The following is a 20,360-nucleotide window of genomic DNA, read 5'->3' on the forward strand; positions in this document are numbered from 1 at the left end:
TTCCCCTATAGCGCATGTGTTTGGACTGTGGGGGAAACCAGAGCACCCGGAGGAAACTATTTGGGACATTTGGCAGCATAAACATTGCGGAGTCTGTTCCTTAGTGGCTTCATGAAGCTGCACGAGCCCTCGAGCGTGAACTGGGAAATACTTTAGAAAACCAATCACCTCCTTGCTCAGTAAAGTTGCACTGTAAAAAAACCCTAACTTTACAGAAAAAATCTCACATTTTTTACAGTAATTTTATGTCATTTCACATTATGTTCAAAACTTTGTAAAATGACAAATATTCTCTCTAAATTAACAGTTTGACTTTCATTTTATGTACTTTATTATTAAAGACAAATTACTGACATTTCTGTTTTTTATACAGGGAAATTACATTATTATTTATACAGTATTTTTTCAGTTATTTTAAATTATATTCAAAAGTTCGTAAAAATTACAAACCATTTCAGTAAATTAACAGTTTGACTGTTATTTTATGTACGATATAAATAATGACAAATTACAGCCATTTGTCTGTTTTATACAATAAAATTTACGTATTTTTTACACAGTGTTTTTTTCTGTTTTTTTAAAGTACATTTAAAATGACATAAAATTAAAGTAATAAATTCTAATTACGTGCTCTGTAAAATAAAAAAAAGATCGTAAAAAAATGTCAAATGAATGGCAGCTACAACTGCCAAACAAAAAACATAAAATTATGGTTAAATGTCTTTGTTATATATTTTCATTAAAATGTTTACAGAAAAACACTGTTATTTTACAGATATTTTCTAGATTATTACAATCAAATTCATACAATAAAGTTACACACTAAGAGCACTCACATGCACCTGTTCCAGATTCTGCTGATTGCACACACAGTCGGAGGATCGTTATGAACTGATTACATGGACTTTAAAAGCAGCACAGACGCTCGTACCAATTGCTTAGTCTTGTTATACTGTTACTGTGAACATTATGACGTGGTTTCTTCTTTTGCTTTATTAGTTAATGTTTTACGTTGTTCGCTGCCAGAGTAACTGTAATGTTAGTTGTGAGAATTTAATAAGTTGTATCTCGTTTGTTGGTTTTTCCAAACTTTTGATCCAAAATAAAACTGTTAAATTACGACCATGAGCAATTTTTTGCATTTTAATAAAGGTGTTTAATCGTAATGATTTAGGGAAAATTCTTTTAAATAACATTGTTTTCTCTTGAACTTTTAGTGCAGTCACTTTATTGATGGGGTTTGACCATAATCTAGGAAAAGTCTGTAAAATAAGTGTTCCTCTGTAAAACTCTTATTGTGTAACTTCATTCAAATAGATTTGATCGTAATCTAGAAAATGTCAGTAAAATAAGTGTTTTTCTGTAAACATTTTAATGAAAATATCTGTAGATTTATCAGTTTTTGCACTTTATTTCAACAAAGAAATTTTACTGTAATTTTATGGTTTTTGTTTGGCAGCCGTAGCTGCCAGTCATTTGACCTTTATTTTACGATTTTTTTTACAGTGTGGCTTTAGAGGTTTTATATTCTCGCACACAGTTTTAGGGATTTATGTTTTTATCATTTTCATTTTCATTCTGCAGCAAACACTGCACATATGTCTTGTTAAATGCTAACTGAAATACAGAAATACACTGCCATTTACATATTGCATTATCGTTTTGCGTATTACATTTCAAAATGAATTTTGCTACAAAATGCAAATAATTTAATTTACATTTTCGTTCGCACAAAACATTGCTCATATGTCTTGGAAAATGCAAATTCAAATACAGAAATACATTGCCATTTAACATATTGCATTGCCGTTTTGCATATTACATTTTGAATTGAATTATGCAACTCATATGCTTCCATATACAACAGCTTGAATCGGCCATTTAAAAAGTAGGTCATGGATTGGCAACCCTGCTATAATTACAGCAGTAAAGGAAGTACTAAACTTTTCGAAGTTTCGAATCAACTGCTGAATCAATTGCCCTACTAAATGACTCACTGTTTTGAAGTTGGGTGGCACATTGGTCACCACAGTCGCCTCACAGCTAGAAGGTCATTGGTTCGAGTCCCAGCTGCGGCAGTTGGCATTTCTGTGTGGAGTTAGTATGTTCTTCCTGTGTTGACATGGGTTTCCTCTGGGTGCTCTGGTTTCCCCCACAGTACAAACACAAGTGCTATAAGTGAATTGGATAACCTAAATTGGCTGTAGTGTGAATGCGAGAGTGTATAGGTGTTTCTTAGTGCTTGTTGCAGCTGGAAGGGTATCCGCTGCATAAAACATGCTGGAATTGTTATTGGTTCATTCCACTGTGGTGAACTAAGTAGAAGAAAAATTAATGGACGAATGTTTTGAAGTGTTTGAAACACTATATGCTAGTGACTCCTGCTGTTCAAAACCATATGAATGCAACTGACATGAATGCAAAACATGCAACAAAACTGGCTTTTCAAAATGATTGCAAAATTTTATTTGAAAGTGAAATCTATTAAATTTATCTAGTGTTATTAAATATTAAGTGTTTGAGTAAAACTGATCAGAGATCAGGGAAAAACAATAAAACCTGTCCAGTTTTTTTCCACTGTGGGTAATTTGTGTGGATTTTATGGTATTATACAGTTCGCCCCCTAGTGGGGAAACAATGAATTTTCCAACCATTTCCAAACTGTATTGGTGTGACAAAGCCTCCATTGTTTGCCAACATTACATGACCTTGTCAATTTAATACATGTTCAGAACCACTGAACCATTGCAGTTCAGAAAACTGTTACATTACACTCTCTACAGATTAATATATATATATATATATATATATATATATATATATATATATATATATATATATATATATATATATATATATATATATATATACATGCTTCTGTGTGTGAATCTAAAATGACCCAGGCTGACACATTAATGGTAATTCAGAATTTCAATTCAATCCTGAATTCAGATGAATTATACACCAATACAACCTAATGTAAAATGGTTAGGCATTACTATGAAAGTGTGCATTTTTAAAATCAGATTGGTCAGGTTTACTTCTCTTCTAAGTCATCAACTCCCTACATACAAGAGTAACACCCGCCGGTCCTACACCACCCAAACCATTCCAAGGTGGGAGTCAAACTGGCAGCTTGTGCATAGGAGTCTGTTGCTCTAATGTAACCCTACCGGTCCTACACCACCCAACCCGCTCCAAGCTGGTATCGAACTGGTGATTTTCTGCATGAGAGTCTGTTGCCCTAGCAAGAAAGCTAAAGGCCATGGCCTCTAGCCTCTGTCACTAGAGCATCTTTAGAGGTCAGAGGAGTGAGGTTTACCTGCACAACACTTCACTAGCTGGTCTCCACAACACTTTTCCCCTAAACCTCACTCCCATCCGGGTCACAGCACCAATATAACCCCGCTGTTCCTACACCACCCAACCCACTCCGAGCTGGAATCGAACCGATGAACTACCGCAAGGGAGTCTGTTGCTCTAACAAAGAAGCTAAAGACTATGGCCTCTAGCGTCTGTTGCTAGAGCACCTTTAGAGGTCAGAGGAGTGAGGTTTACCTGCACAGCACTTCACTAGCTGGCATCTGTAACACTCACTCCCATCCGGGTCACGGCACCATTGTAACCCTGCCGGTCTTACATCATTCAACCCTCTCTGAGCTGGGATTGAATCGACCTTCCGCATGATAGTCGGTTGCTCTATCAAGGTGGTTAGAGAACATGGCCTTTAGCATCTGGCTCTAGAGCACCTTTAGAGGTCAGAGGAGTGAGGTATACCTGCACAACACTTCAATAGTTGGCATCTGTTACACTTACTCCCTTTAACCTCACTTCCATCCGGGTCACGGCACCAATTTAACCCCAGCCGATCCCACACCACTAAACCCACTCCAAGCTGGGATCAAACCTGCGACTCTTCACATAGTAGTCGGTTGCTCTAGCAAGGCTGGCCTCTGTTACATAAGCACATGCACACTTTTCTCAAGAAACTAAATGTCACTGTCTAACAGACTTTTAACGTTACTTTCATTTTGTTTTGACAGTTTCTGTTGGGATTTTGCCTTTAAATACAAGAGTAGAGTTCATTGAAGAGGTGAGTAAAGATGATGATGATGATATTTATAGCTTAAAAATACCAGCCTGTCAGTCCATAATAATGAATACTGATGCAATGTTTATATGTGTATGTATTTATAAGGTAACATGAGTTCTTTTGCAGGAGTTAGACAGCAGTGAACATAAATATCAGGAAATCAGTGAGCTGCAGTCCATAAACAAACACCTCACCTCTATCTACACCACAGCAGAAAGAGCAAAGATCTACCACACCACAGAGACACCAGAGGACTTGACGATTTACTATACAGCAGATAAACCAGATGATCTGACAATCTACTCAACTGCAGATACACCAGATGATTCACTGATCTGCTCAACAACTGATGATCCAGATGATTCACTGATCTACATAACAGCATATTAAACCAGATGATTCACTGATCTACTCAACAACTGATGATCCAGATGATTCACTGATCTACACAACAGCATATTAAACCAGATGATTTACTGATCTGCTCAACAATTGACGATCCAGATGATTCATTGATCTACACAACAGCAGATGAACCAAATGATTCACTGATCTCCCCAAAAGTGGATTAACCAAATGATTCCTTTTTCAACTCAACAACAGATATACCAAGTGATCTGACAATCTACTCCTCAACTGATGATCCAGATGATTCACCGATCTACTCAACAAGTGATGATCTAGATGGAATCACTGATCTACACAACAGCAGATAAACCAAATGATTCACTGATCCACTCAACGACAGATGATCCAGATGATTCATTGATCCCCTCAACAACTGATTATCCAGATGATTCACTGATCTACTTAACCAGATGATTCAGTGATCTACTCAAAAGGGTATACACCAAATGATTCTTAATTCAACTCAACAACAGCTTCTCCGGGGGATCCCGAGGCGTTCTTAGTCCAGCCGAAAGACATAGCCCCTCCAGTGTGTCCTAGGTCTTCCCTGAGACCTCTTCCCGTGGCACATGCCTGGAATTCCTCCCTAGGTAGGGTCAAGGAAGCATTCGAAAGATATGCCCGAGCCACCTCAGCTGACTTCTACCAATGTGGAGGAGCAGCAGCTCTATTCCGAGCTCCTCTCGAATGACAGAACCCCCCTATCTATGAGGCCCTGCCACCGTTGCGAAGGAAATTTATTTCGGCTGCTTGGTCCATCTGTGTCTTTGAAAACATTATTGGTTGGGTTTAGGGAAGGAGGAGGGTGGGTCAATCGATCAGACAGTCAGTTGACAGCAGCCTCTAGTGGATTTATGTGGGAACAGCAGGTGTGAACGGTACTCGCAAGAGAAATTTGACATCTGAAAAAGCATGCACAGCGGCCTCTGGTGGATTTTCGAAAAAAAAAAAGGCCAAAAAAAAAAAAAACATAGCTCCTGGGACATATTTAGCGCTCTGCAAAAATGTATATAGCAGTACGTTTTCAGAATGAGCCTGAGTTGGTTTCATCACATTGTTGTGTCGTACTGATGTTTTTTGGCAGCTTGATCTGTGATGATCAAGTAAACATGTAAACATGTTTGAAAAAGTAAGTGATGTGCAAGTCAAAGTGATTTGACTAAAGTAAATAAATGCAAGAAATGCAGGAACCAAAAAGAAAGAGGAACATTAAGACCAATAATAGCTAATGGTTGTGTGCTAAATTATGTTCGCATGTTGTTGAACTTTTTGTACTTATTTATTTATTTAATGGACACATTTGTACATGCTTTAGCAGTCATACATGAACAAAATACTGTTTTTGAATTATACCAAAGTGTTTTATACTGTATATGTAATAGTGTTTACAACACTTTGCTAATGGATGCTCCTGAATACTGTAGTATCAACTAATAAACTGATGAACTGTAATAAATGAATAATTTAATTTTTTTATTACAGTAAACTGTGGTGTATTGTAGTATAATATACCCTAAAGTTGTAGAAATACAGCATTGTGTCATTTGTTTATATTAGTGTAGTTTATTATTGTAGTAATCACCGCTACTTATCAATATTTGCTGTTACCATAGCAACTGTAGAATCACTGCAACAGATCAATTATCGCATTTGCTGTTACCATAGAAACTGTAGAATCACCAAAACAGATCAATTACTATAGTTGCTGTGTTACCATAGCAACTGTGCAATCAATCACCACAACAGATTAATTAGTCTATTTGCTGTGTTACCATAGCAACTGTAGAATCAACACAACAAATGAATTAGTATATTTGCTGTTACCATAGCAACTTCAGAATCACCACAATAGATTTATTCAAGTTCTTCACTATATTATGTTTCAGAAATGCTGTACAATTGATAATTGATAAATGACTGTAGTATTTGTCTGTAGTGTTATTGCCCTCTGATAAATCCTGCTAATTTGTATGTATATCTTTTTAATTTAATATGTCAGCATAATGAAGTGCTGTAATTTAATAAAAGTAGCACTGTAATACATTTAGATCTACTCTAAGTGTGCAGCTGTGCGTGTGTGTTACTATAATTTCTGCAGAAGTGAATTAATTAGTGGATGAGAATATGGAAACTGAGTGTTTTCCTGAGCACTGAAGAAGGGAAGTAAAGTGAATTGACTAAAACAAAAAGGAACTCCAAAATGGAGAAAAGCACCCGCAAATCTTTGTCTGCTGTTATTGTGTTTCTGTAATCTGTGCTTCTCTGTTTCTGATATTCAGATGTATCAGTGGCACCGAAGACAAAAGAAAGGGGAGTTTCCATCTCTTCACTTTCATCACGAAAACAACCAGAAACACACAGGAGAGTTTGAGTAGAGCTGAATCTACTAATGACAGAAGATCAGTGAATAAGAGAGAAGAATGAAGATCATCTGGACTTTCACTCTGCTCATGATTGCTGGTAAGAGTCTGAAAACATTTAATTGTATGAATCAATCCAAAATTATTCTGTCAGTAAACTAAATACTATAGTGTTTTTGGACAACTACACTGCAAAACCCAATATGTTAAGGTAACTCAAACCATTTTAGAAAACCGATGGTAACAATCCATTTAAGTTCAAAAACCTATCCTAGTTAGTACTGTGAACTTAATCCATTTGAGTAAATGAAGCAATTTGAGCACAGTAAAACTCAATAAATTAAGAGAACTCAAAGCAACTGAGTACTGCAAAACCCAATAAGTTAAGGCGTCTCAAAACATTTAAGGAAACCAATTGCTACAAACCAATTATGTTTAAGAACTAATCTATATGAGTACTGTGAACTTACTCATATCAGTTGAAGTAATGAGATATTTAAAGTGTTGATTGTGCATTAATAATGTAAACTTGCTGTTAACAACCAGAATTAATGAAGAGAAAAACAAAACTACAGCTGACTTCAGACACAGCCATAAAATAAATAAAACATTTAATTTCTCAACATTTCAGCAGAGCATCATATAACAACTCCACAAACATTAAACTCATTCACTTCAACACTGAGTTCAGAACTCTTTTCAAATGAGTAGAATTAACTCAGTAAATTTTGAGTTAACTACACTCATTTTGTTTGATCAAGTTGATTATTGGATTTTACAGTGTGTACAGTATTTGAAGTACTTGCATTAATCTGTTGGTGTGATTCTACAGTTGATATGGTAACACAATAACTATTGTAATATAAACATATGACCCAATACTGTAGTTTTCCACAACCAGTGCTGTGGAGGTAACTTTGGAAACGTAATAGATTACAGATCACAAATTACCCTATTTAAAATGTAATACGTAGTGTACCTTTTCAATTACTTAATAAAAGTAAAGTAACTGATTACATCTGATAACTTTTACATTTCCAATGGTAATCAACTAAATCATTTTTAAAGCATGTATACAAGGCAGATGTGACCTTAAAATCTTTCATCACTTGATTTAATATTATATTAATTTAATTTTAAAGTACAGCCGCCACAAAACCAGACTTTATAACAAAAAGTGTTCAGTTATTTACTGTAAATGATATCCTGTACTCAACAGAAGCAAATTATAAAATATAAGAGCAAAAATTAAAAAATCCAATAAAACACTATAGTAATTTATAGTAAAGGGAAATATAAGCATTATATTTTATATACATTTACAACTCTTTATTAATAAATTACACTACATAATGTAGTATCATTAGTATCTATCAAATGGATTTACTTTCATCGCCTAAATACCAGACTCACAGCTCTGCAAATGTTGTTGCCGTCATGTATTGATCCGCAATTGGTAAATTTAGCTCTTGTAGACGCTACTGTGCTACTTCACTAATAAAATAGCTTCGCTACTGAAAAGCTATTTGGTTTATAAAGTAGCAATTCTACTCCCCAACACTGTTACTGTAATGTGATAAAATGACTGTGGCCAGAGGAGTCTGTTGGTGCCTTAAACTTCACAAATCGATAACTTTGTGAGTCATAATGTATCATTGTAAATGAAAGGGTCTGTTTTTGTTTCTGTACTCACGATAACGACAAAAACCTTTTACTTTTATAAAATAAAGAAAGGCTTTACATACCTGCAGCTTCCTCAGGTTCGACATTGAAGCCTTTAATGCCGAAAGAAATTTTAACAGCTGGCAAACTAAGTTCGTATTGAACTGTTAAATGTGTGCCCTTCTTAGATTTTAGGATTAAATTATTTTTACATTTCCAGCAATGAAATGCATTTTTATCACTCGCCATGGTGCAGCTCTCAGACTGTTTGTAGTAGCATAATGCTTTCAGCAGCAAAGAGGAAGTGTGCTGCAATCAAACCGAAAAGCCAATCAAAAGCATCAGAATAGCAGCTCTTTAATAAATGGACTAAGCAGAAGGCATCGTGCATATCAAAAAAAGGCAAAGCAACAGATTAATATTATTCAACATATCCTAGATTTTAAAAAATACATATTTAGATGTAACTCCATTTGTAATCTTTAACATTTTCATAAGTAACTGTAATTTAATTACACTTTTTTTCTCAGTAACTGTAATGAATTATTATTACTTTTATTTTGTAATTAAATTACGTAACGCTGCTACCAGTAACTATTGTACCTTAGTGTACTGTAGTAAAAAAACTAAAGTACACCACAGTATGTATTACAGTTTTTCAGTTCACTGCTGTTAAAGGTGCGGTAGGTGATCTGCCAAAATGCTAACCTCTTAGCATATCCCACATGGAAAGAACCTGTATAAACATATATGATCCTATATCAAAACCTATATTAAACATATATGTTTATATAGGTTCTTTCCATGTGGGATTATCTTTGGATGGCAGGGAGGGACTGTGTTTCAAAGCCACGCCTCCTGAAATTACGAACATGCACTGTAACACGACAGCAGACAGCCCTCTAGTTCATGTCATTCACCAGTTAGAAATGTATTTAGTGTTTGTCCAGCGGCGTGCAGGAATTACACATTACTAAGCCACACGTACATGCTATTTTAGAGTAAATATTCAGTGTAGCGATAAATAGTATAAGGGGGCTGTCATTGTTCAAATATAAACCAATGTGAATATAAAAGCAACTTCAGTTCAGTAAAGCAGGCTAGGCAGAATAGTGCTGTTTACTGATGTTTTGTTGTTAAACTAAATATAAATCTACATTTTCGATGCTGTAAAAGGACCTTATGAAACTGAAAATAATCACATCAAGCTTTCAGCGGGAGATTTCAGTGGCTGGACAACACTTCTGTGCATATAACCCATTCATAACACAACACACTCTACATCTGCTTTGCATGACTACAATAGTTTTAAAACAGAACATGACCTGTCTAACAGAATACTTTAGCCATGGTGTCATCCTTCCTCCAGAGTGCTAAAGTAACTCCAATATTGATTCAGGAGTTTAAAAAGTTTCAATTCAGCATTTGATTTTACCGCAGCTGGTACTGTTTTGTGTGCACGTGTCGATCGTGCGGCGCTAATGCATGCTTGCATGCGTGAATGGCGGATATGCATTAACAGAAGCACAAATCTGCATTTGTTGACAGGCAGTTTGAGCTACTTATCGAAATTATGAGAGATGTCGGCTCGACAATATTAAATTGGATGAACATTTTTTAGTTTTATCTCTTACCCATAATACAAAAATACATATACACACATTTAGGTTGTTTACTGTAATCATTACTATTGGACTGTGAATAGACTTTCAACCAGCACAACAACACGTGTCTATAGACAATCACCTACAGCACCTTTAATATCAATCATGCCAGAATAACAAATGCACTAATAAGGTGATATTTTCTCTGTTTGACAACACAAAATCATTAGTTTTCAGGTCTGCTGTAAGCGTGGTGAACTCCATCAGTGTGACGGGATATTCTGGAGGCGGAGTCACCATCACATGCAAATATGATAGACAATACAAGAAAAATACAAAGTATTTTTGTAAAGGACAAAAGTTTTTATCATGCTCTAAGCTCATCAAGACTGAGGCTAAAAGTGACAATAAATGGGTTCAGAAGGATAGATACTCTCTGTTTCACAACACAACAGCAGCAGATTTCACTGTGACCATCAGAAATCTGACAGTATGGGATTCTGGGACTTATTACTGTGGAGTTGAAGTATATGGACTTGATCCCAGCACTAAAGTGAATCTGATCATCATAGCAGGTGAGTAACTGAGAGCCTCAAACTCAAACATGTTTAATGCTCACACTTCAGACTACAGCCCACAATTGGCATAGTAGGTAAACCAAATGTATTGCATACTGTTTTATAATGATAGTGTGCTTTAAAGAAATGCTGTTTTGTCTATATATCTGTTGTTGACATTGGTCTAGGGCAGGGGTTCCCAAACTTTTCAGCCCGCGACCCCCAAAATGACAATGCCGTTGACTCGCAACACCCAATATCCTCTGATGTGGTTATAAATACAGAAACCTTGCATGCAATGGTGCACACACACCAATAGACCCAAGTATATTCTTCGTTTAATTTTTTAATGTATGTCAGTGCTGTAAATATGCCAGAAAGTTTAACCTGGTGTTATATAATCAATATGCTGCATCTGACACTATTACTGTGTCTTTAATACAATGTAATTGTATTTTAATTGGTTGCAATCCAATAGAACTAGTAACTATAAGCTACTATATTGACTAGATAGTATTTAGTAACTATAAACGACTCTTTTTCACTTTAGTAGTTTATGGATAAAATATGGTAATTCTTATAGTTTAATAAAAAAACATATATTTTTGGAAATCACCAGGCAACTCCCTTTCATTGTTCTGCAATCCCCAGTTTGAGAACCACTGGTTTAGGGCATTAAATAAATATTGAAAATGATAATATATAACGTAACAATTAAAAGATGTCTTTAGGAAGCCCTTGCAGCAGGGTATTTCTGTTTTTTCTCTTTTTTTTCAACCAAATTACAAAATGAAGCCTATACCTCAGAGAGGTAATCAAACAATCGATCTACAGGTGTGAAAGCACCCTAAGAGCTCAAATAAAAGATTCTGATCTGAATCGAATTATTAAAACAGTTAAGCTGCGTCCCAAATATACACTATACACTCATGCACTATGTACTTGTGCACTTACACACTCAACAGGATAGTATATGTATGTAGTGTCGTCCCAAATGGCACACTAATGTTTTTTTACTACGCGGAAATAGTAAATTCCCCGATGAATATTCCCCGATGATATTTGACGGTTGCCAAATCAGTGAAATAAACGACCGAATTATCAAATAATACCTGTCGTGAATAAAACCGCATTCACCATCGGGAGGCGCTATAATCACTCTCGTAGGACAATTTTGCTTTCACCATCCAAAATAAATAAAGTTATCCAACATGTGCACCAGATAGCTCCGCCTCTTCCGCTACGTGAGCAAACCTGCGGTCGTTGAGTGCGTGAAGTGTCCATCATTACACACTTCATTTTAGCGGCTGAATGAGTGCATCATCCGGGTAATTAAAGTGCACTTACTATTATTAGAGTTTTCAGTGCGAACACATTACTTACACTAATTATACTGCAAAATGGCGTATAAAATACAGAATAGTGCATAAGTATGCAATTTGGGACGCAGCTTTAGTTCACCCAAAACTTAAGATTATGTCATTATTTACTCACCATCAGGGCACCTCTGGATGGTCACTTTTTTATTTGTATAATGATTTTATTGTACAAATAATGATTTATCCTTATGTCAATGAATCTAATGTAGGTGTCTTTCAATTTATTTATTTTTTCTTCTTTAGTGGATGACAGATTTACAAAACCATTCTCAATCACAACTGAACCTGAATTTACGCTAAATTCAGAACATTCAACATCTGATTTAATATCGAGTGCCCCATCAAGCTCAAATGGTTTGGAATTGTGATTCTAACTCATTTATTTTCATTGATTATATGTAGATTGAGAAATTATTGATTGTTCATGCCAAAACAGGCTCCTGTGAATACATACCCCGTATATATATTTCTGAAGATTGCTAATTATGTAGCCAGAGGTGCGTGTGCCTGCATTTTGTCTTTTAAAGAACGCTATTGGGGGGTATGACACCGTTGACGACTTCTGTTACTTTTCACACTACCAGATGACCGCTTACAGCAGGGGTTCCCAAACTTTTCAGCCCGCAACCCCCAAAATAACAATGTCAGTGACTCAGACCCCCATTTTTCAAGATGGTTATACTGTTAAAAAATAAAAACGTTGCAGACACAACTATAGGTATATATAAACATGAGAATATTGACAACACAAAAAAAAAAATGTAACAGCCTATTAACCATGTAATGTTTTTTTTTTTTTAGTCATTTATTAATTGAATTACATTTTAATATAAAATTAAAGGCTGATGGCTGATTTTTATTTGTATGTTGTTGTTGTTGTTTCTTTAATGCAACTATTAATTATCTTCTGTGAGTTATGAATAAAATATGGTAATTCAAATAGTTTAATAAATTTTATTTGAGTTTTTTAAATCACCAAGCCACCCCTTGTTATTGTCCTGCAACCCCCACTTTAAGAACCACTTACTTACAGTATCTCTGTGTGGGTGGCTTTTCCGCTGTTGCCAGTTTTCCCAGTGGTTTGCCACATACGTCGGAAGACTTGGGACACAGAGTGGAGTCGACCCTCAGGTCTGTTAAAGAACTGTTTCAGAAAGCAGGTTAAAAAAAAGGCAAAAAAATAAAATAAGTAAAAAAAACAGGCTGAAGATATGGTAAAATCAGAAGATCTAGATTGCTTTTGAAATCACTTTCGCCAATTGGGGAAGTTTTTTTCCCCCTCTCCGCTGTCGCCACTGGCTTGCATGGTTTGCTAGAGCTACGCATCGATGGATTTGCTCTTCAGTGCTTAGGCCCTCAGTAGTAATTATTAAACTACACTGTTCCAATTTACTATGATCGTCTATGTGAAGCTGCTTTGACAATATACATTATAAAAGCCCTATACAAATAAAGATGAATTGAACTGGGCTCAGGGAAGATGGTGGGCAGGCCAATCATTGTTTTTAAAAACACTATCGGTTGGCTTAAGGAATGATTACAAAAACAACAAAAACATACCTCGTGGCACATATTTCACTCTCTCCAGAAATGTATACTGGGGTACATATCCATAATGAGCCTGGGTTGGTCCATATTGTGTTTTCTCTCAGGTTTGTCTCAGATCATCGGTGTTTCTGTGACTGTGATTCTCCTCATCTTCGGATTTGTTTCAAGCATTGTTTTCTGCAAAAGGCGTCAGAGAAAAGGTGATTTATTTTTTGGGATGTTTTGCAGACAAAGTTCTAGTGCAGGGGTGGCCAACCCTGTTCCTGGAGATCTACCTTCCTGCAGATTTCAGTTGCTACCCATATCAAACACACCTGCCTGTTATTAAAACTTGGTGTTCAGGTCCTAATTAATTGGTTCAGGTGTGTTTGATATGGGTTGCAACTGAAATCTGCAGGAAGGTGGCTCTCCAGGAACAGGGTTGGCCACCCCTGAACTAGTTGGACAGTCTACTTTGCAAGCCATTGTTACCATTTACATTTTTTTTTCTCAGTCACTTTGGTCCATTTCTCAGATCAGTAAAATGTCCCTGTTCAATCTCCAGATCATTGTGTCACGTGTGCACATTAAAAAAAGCTGTTTCTCATTCCTTTGAACAATTTGCAAATGGTTTTGTGCATCCATGCAAATGATAGTGTGCAGTTCTCTGCTGTTTCCTACATTATCATTAGGCTGGCTTGTGTAGCAAGCCAGACTATTGTTATACTATTTTTCTTCTGAGACTAAAAATTAAACTCTATCTCCTCCTAGAGCTTTTGAGCTATGACCACCAAACTCACACCAGACCTCCAAACTGGTCTGACTCGGGTTGCTATATCTTTTTGGTCTGATCCGACTTTCGTTTTTCCGAAAAACGTCCCGGGACCGTCGGAAAAATCCCATTGACTTAACATTGCACCAAACTTTGTGACCTCATAACTCTGCATCAGACTGTCCTACAGACTTCTAGCTGGGCTCATTTAACTCAGACTACCTAACTGCCAATAACTGATGAGCTTTTAACTTTCTGGCCACACCCTAGCAACCACTTTTGGGACCCTAGAAACTGTCCCATAGCCTTCCACTGCAAAAGACTCTCATTGACTTTAAATTGGGTCATCTTTGTGAGCTCATAACTCTATCATCTATCTATCTATCTATCTATCTATCTATCTATCTATCTATCTATCTATCTATCTATCTATCTATCTATCTATCTATCTATCTATCTATCTATCTATCTATCTATCTATCTATCAATCAATCAATCAATCAATCAATCATCAGGCTTTCACAAGCTAGCCTCACAGTTTGTTCTCAAACTTTAAGAATCTAGTTTGCTTATGTCTTGCTGATCAATAGTTTTAATAGTCTCATCCCCCACAACATTAAATCGTTTGTTCATGGTATACGTCTTTACTTGCAATATGGCTAAACAAGCTGTCATAGTAATTAGTCATGATGCATTTTTCTAGACATTTCCATTCGACCTTTTTTTCTAAATCTGTCTACAAGTAATATATTTCTCCCAGGTCAGTCTTGACTTTTTCTAATGAAAGTGCATCTCAAAGGAGATTGTCGTATATTTCACATTTCTACTTTTGTTTTTTCTTTGAGCTATGCAGTGCTGTTTTCTCCTTTTTGTATCACGATAACATGATCTGTCAACAAACGACAGTACAAACAGCTGGGGAAAAAATACATAGTTTACATCAGAACAACCCTCCAGAGTACAATCCTATTGACAACATAAATAAGTATTGTAAGTATCTTAAGTAATGCACACAATGACTTCTGACTCCACTGCCACATTTATTGGCACAGAAATTTTGTTTTTTTTAAGACTTTTGCACATTGTCCATGGTGTTTTGCTGTGTATGCATTGTTTTGAGAAATGCACTTACTGTTTTGCTAATTAAATTCTGATATGAGAGCATAAGAACTCATTTAGCTTCAATGATTACCTGTAGACTGTAAGACATTCTTTTCATGCTGTGTTTTCTCTCAGGTTCGTCTCTGATCATTGGTGGGTCTGTGACTGTGATTCTGCTCATCTCTGGATTTGTTTCAAGCATAATTCTTTTCTGCAAGAGGCGTCAGACTCGAGGTGATTTAAGGAGGGGGGGGGGGTGTAGTTGGACAGTCTGCTTTGAGAGCCATTGTTACCCATTTCAAAGTTTATCATTGTAACGTACATAGCGTGACAATGGAGATGAGGATCCGAATCCAAATGCCGTTTTAATAAAAGAAGCATGTTGAAAACAGCCAGAGTTGAATAGTAGCAAACAACAATGTCCAGGTTAATCCAAAGAGTAACCCAACAAACAGGAACAAACAACAAACAAAAGACAGACCAAGATAAAACAAGACTAACAAACAAGCATTTCAACTAAATTGTATTTTAATTTAAATTGTGTATTAGCCTCAAAAACCATTACCTAAATAGTCAGACATAAGACATTTTATGGCCCCCTTGTAACATTTCCATTGTGTTCTGTACTATTTGCATGTGTTGTGAGAAAATACAGTGCAATTTATTAATGTGTTTGCGACAAGTATGCAACAAGTTTGCTGTCAAATCAATGAAGATCGTTACATAATTTACTGGTGTTTTCTTAAATTGCAGTGCGTTAAGCTTTTTCGGCCCCCATAATAGTCATTATATAATTACAACAATAATTCCTCTGAGTGCTCCGGTTTCCCTCACAGTCCAAATACATGTGGTACAGGTCAATTGAGTAGGTTAAATTGTCTCTAGTGTATGTGTGTGTGTGTGTGGATGTTTCCCAGAGATGGGTTGCGGCTGGAAGGGCATTCGCTGTGTAAAAACATGTTGGATAAGTTGGCGGTTCAATCCTCTGTGGCGACCCGGATTAATAAAGGGACTTAGCCACTAAGAAAATGAATGAATGAATGAATAGATCATTTTAATATTGCGATACCATTGTTGGATTATTGTCGTCAAACTATTTCAGAACTCTAACAAGAGGTGATTCAGTCAATACTAATGTTAACACAGCTGTCATTAAAAAATTGTTCAATATTTGGAGCTTTTTGGATTCTTAGAAGCTATGGAAGTTAAAAATGTTAAACAGGAAATACATTACAGGGCTCAAAACTTGCAACCATTTTGGTCGCATATGCACCAGAAGTTTAATCTATGCGACCTCATAATATATTTGGGAGCATTTGTGAGACTGCATATAATGGGTGTAGTGCGACCTGTTTTGAATTTTTTCTAAAGACGTGCTGAATCGCTCTTCCCTACCAACATATTGATTCATATTAGCTGTCAATCACTTAAGCCTTTCTGCTGTCAGATAACAGGGAGCTTTTGTGACCGCGGGAAATGCAAATGCGAAAAGCACACAGGTTTGCAAACCCCACATAAAGATACAAATAATGGCACTGATGACAGCGATCATGACGTGTGATGGATGTTGATCCGCAAGATCATCCAAGTGTTTTCGGAGAAGATGCCCAAATCTCGGTGCATTGCATTCACTGCGTGCTCAATGCAAATGTCCGCTAAATGTAAAATCTAACACTGTACACATCTTAGCCAGAGCTCGCTGAATCTGTGGCTCATAACAAAGAACGGTATTGGGCTGGTGATCATCGCAAGAATCCTGCTCTGCCTGCTTATATATTGGGTCGGTTGACTCGCCTGCTTTCCACAAACACAGAAAAATATAAATCAGCTCATAACGAGACCGAGCATTTGAAAATGACACAAACCCAAACCAAAACCCCTGAAGAGTGGTAGAAGTGAGACATCTCTTCCTTTCTTTTGTCCGTTCTTTCTTGAGATGTATATTATTTTCTATTTAGTTACTAACTAAAAAAACCGCTTTGCAGCTTTCAGCATCGAATTGATAGATTTATTATAATATTTAGTTTGTTTTGTAACAGAAATATTATTGATTAAATTGACATGCATATAAAAACAATAATGCAAACTGTATATTTCTTACTGCAATGCTTAATTAATTTTTGTTTGATGTAAACCATCAATTTATTTTTCATAAAGTAACAGACTTTTTATAGCAAAAAACACGTTTAAGCACATTCAAGACAGCATGATAATGTAATTCATTGTTAGTATTATTGTCATTTTCGTCATCATTAATATTTAATAAGTATTAGACATTCGTTTTGGAATTATTGCACAGAAATCATCTCAGCATTAATAGATAGTTGTTTCCGTTTTTTTTTGTCCTGATTGCTGTTGTTTTAAAATACAATAAATCCCTTAAAATGCATTATGTAGTGAAGCTCTTTCATTTTTGGTGCTCCTAAATATTTAAAGTTGGGAGCACCGGTGCTACTAAGTAAAAAAGTAAAATTACGAGCCCTACATTAAGTCTGTTATTGTTTACTTCCATCAAAATGGTCCGAATTTGAGCAAATAAGCATGAAATCAATTCATTCATTCTCCTTCAGCTTAGTCCCTTATTTATCAGGGGTCGCCACAGCGGAATGAACTGCCAACTATTCCAGCATTATGTTTTACGCAGCGGATGCCTTTCCAGCCACTATCCAGTACTGGGAAACACCCATACACACTCATTCTCACACACACACTCATACACTACGGCCATTTTAGTTATTTTAGTTACAATTTAGTTATTCAATTCCCCTATAGCGCATGTGTTTGGACTGTTCCGTAAACCGAAGCACCTGGAGGAAACCCACGCCAAAACGGGGAGAACGTGCAAACTCCACACAGAAACACCAACTGACCCAGCCGGGACTCAAACTAGCAACCTTCTTGCTGTGAGGCCACAGTGCTAACCGTGTCGCCACTGTGTATTCATCTAATAATTCTGATAGTCATGTAAAATGCAATCTGGTCTCACATAGGATGAATAAAATACATCAATCACTGAATTAAGTTTTTTTTTTTTTTTTGAGGAAAGAGTATATTATAAAAGATTTTTCCACCTGTGAATTTGTTTTCACAGGCTCTAACTCAGCCTCTATAACTCCTGCAACAGGGAACAGTGAAGCGGTTTGTAAAATCTTTCTGTCTGCTAAAGTAATTGTTAACAAATGACGATTAGTGGAAATTGTAAATAATTTCTCATTTCCTTCTCAGGTTCCTCAAATGCCGCACTTTTATGAAGAAATCAACCACACCAGACCTCAAACTGACTGCAGAACAGCACAACTACCCACAATCTCTTCTGCTGCCTGTAGCACAGTCTACGCTACTCAACAATTACCCACAAACCCTTCTTCCTGTAGCACTGTTTACGCTACTCCACATCAACCCGCAAACCCCTCAGCACCCAGTAGTATAGTTTATTCAACCCCACAATTTCCCACGAACCCCTCTGCTTTCTGTAGCACTGTTTATGCTACTCAACAACTACCCACAAACCCCTCTGCTTCCAGTAGCACTGTTTACGCTACTCCACATCAACCCACAAACCCCTCTGCTTCCTCTAATGTAGTTCATACTGCAGATTGAAAGAGCACAAGTTCACATAATCCATTGATTTGTAATGCATTGGGTTGTTTTTCAGTACACAACTATTTTAATGCTGTGATGTTACCAATATACCTAAAACTGTATGTGACAAACTGAAATAGAATGTAATGTTATATCATCAGATTGTTATTAAAATCTAAACAATAGTGATTAAACCGCTTGTTGTGACTTGTATAAACAAATCATATTGCTTCATGATTTGCTAATTTATGTTACCGTTTCCACACCTTCATGGTTTTACAGCTCTAAACATGGTGCATCACAATAAAAAAAAAAACAAAACAAAAAAAAAAACAATGGTTCAATTACTATAGTATACCATGCATTTTTTTTGTAAAGGTCAATATTGATTCATTTTTCTTCAGCTTATCAGGGGTTGCCACAGTAGAATGAACCGCCAGTTATTATAGTATAAGTTTTACGCTGTGGATGCCCTTTCTGTACTGGGAAACACCCATACACACTCACATACACACACACACTCATACAATACTGCCAATTTAGTTAATCAATTCCCCTATAGCGCACACTGAAACACCAACCGACCCAGCTAGGACTTGAACCAGTGACCTTTTTGCTGTGAGATGACAGTGCTAACCACTGAGCGACTGTGACGCCCAAAGGTCAATATTATGAGATATCATGGAGGTGTAATTTCAGAGTGAAACAGACAGTGTGTGTGTTCAGTATGTGTGTGTTTGTGGTCTTGGTATTAATCAAATCATTTTGACCTTGTGGGGACATTTTATGGTTCAATTAAGAAATGCCTTATAAATCACACAAAACAAAAGTATTTTTAAATTTTAAAAATGCAGATTATCTTTATTTTAGGGTTGGTTTGGGGTATTGAGATTACAGACTGAGAATATACTCAGACTGTACTGTAGACACATCATTATGTCTATATGGGAAGTCCCCATAAAACATCAAAATCCAATGTGTTTATGCTTGGTGTGTGTGTTTTTGTAACATATAAGGACACAAATGTGTGTAACAACATAGGTATGACAGATATTACAAGATTGGGTGGAATTTTGAGGACATTGCTGATCAAAGAGCTTATAAATTTTACAGAATGAGTTTTTTTTTTTTTTTTTTTTTTCAGGAAGTAAAACTGTACACCGTTTCCTTTAAAGGTTGGGTTTAGGGATGTGGTTAGGCCACTAAATAATATAGTTTAGTAAAGCATAAAAATAATGGAAACCTCTGTAATGTCCCAACAATTCACAAAAACAAACCTGCATGGGTGTGTGTGTGTGTGTGTGTGTGTATTGTG

The 20,360-nt window shown here is 36.3% G+C and overlaps 1 protein-coding gene and 2 long non-coding RNA genes across 3 annotated transcripts in view; 2 read left to right on the top strand and 1 right to left on the bottom strand.

The window, feature by feature from the left end:
- LOC147847096 (uncharacterized) overlaps positions 1 to 19,381 on the top strand; it is a 23,856-nt gene extending 4,475 nt beyond the window's left edge. The window contains exons 2-8 of the mRNA XM_087238193.1: positions 6,600 to 6,664; positions 6,781 to 6,961; positions 10,358 to 10,702; positions 13,716 to 13,811; positions 15,599 to 15,697; positions 18,555 to 18,601; positions 18,689 to 19,381. Of these exons, the coding sequence (XP_087094319.1) occupies positions 6,922 to 6,961; positions 10,358 to 10,702; positions 13,716 to 13,811; positions 15,599 to 15,697; positions 18,555 to 18,601; positions 18,689 to 19,063 (1,002 nt within the window). The 5' untranslated portion in view covers positions 6,600 to 6,664; positions 6,781 to 6,921 and the 3' untranslated portion in view covers positions 19,064 to 19,381. The remainder of the gene's footprint in view (positions 1 to 6,599; positions 6,665 to 6,780; positions 6,962 to 10,357; positions 10,703 to 13,715; positions 13,812 to 15,598; positions 15,698 to 18,554; positions 18,602 to 18,688) is intronic.
- The window catches only part of LOC148679747 (uncharacterized), an 80,354-nt gene that overhangs the window by 18,629 nt on the left and 41,365 nt on the right, over positions 1 to 20,360 (bottom strand). The gene's annotated exons all lie outside the window — the stretch shown is intronic.
- On the top strand, positions 3,942 to 5,958 carry LOC147847097 (uncharacterized). The gene is made up of 3 exons (XR_015477278.1): positions 3,942 to 4,093; positions 4,220 to 5,604; positions 5,667 to 5,958. It is a non-coding gene; the product is annotated as an uncharacterized LOC147847097 (long non-coding RNA).

The sequence above is a fragment of the Danio rerio genome, chromosome 1, assembly GCF_052040795.2.
Source record: "Danio rerio strain M-AB ecotype USA chromosome 1, GRCz13ab, whole genome shotgun sequence".
In the NCBI taxonomy this organism is placed as follows: domain Eukaryota; kingdom Metazoa; phylum Chordata; class Actinopteri; order Cypriniformes; family Danionidae; genus Danio; species Danio rerio.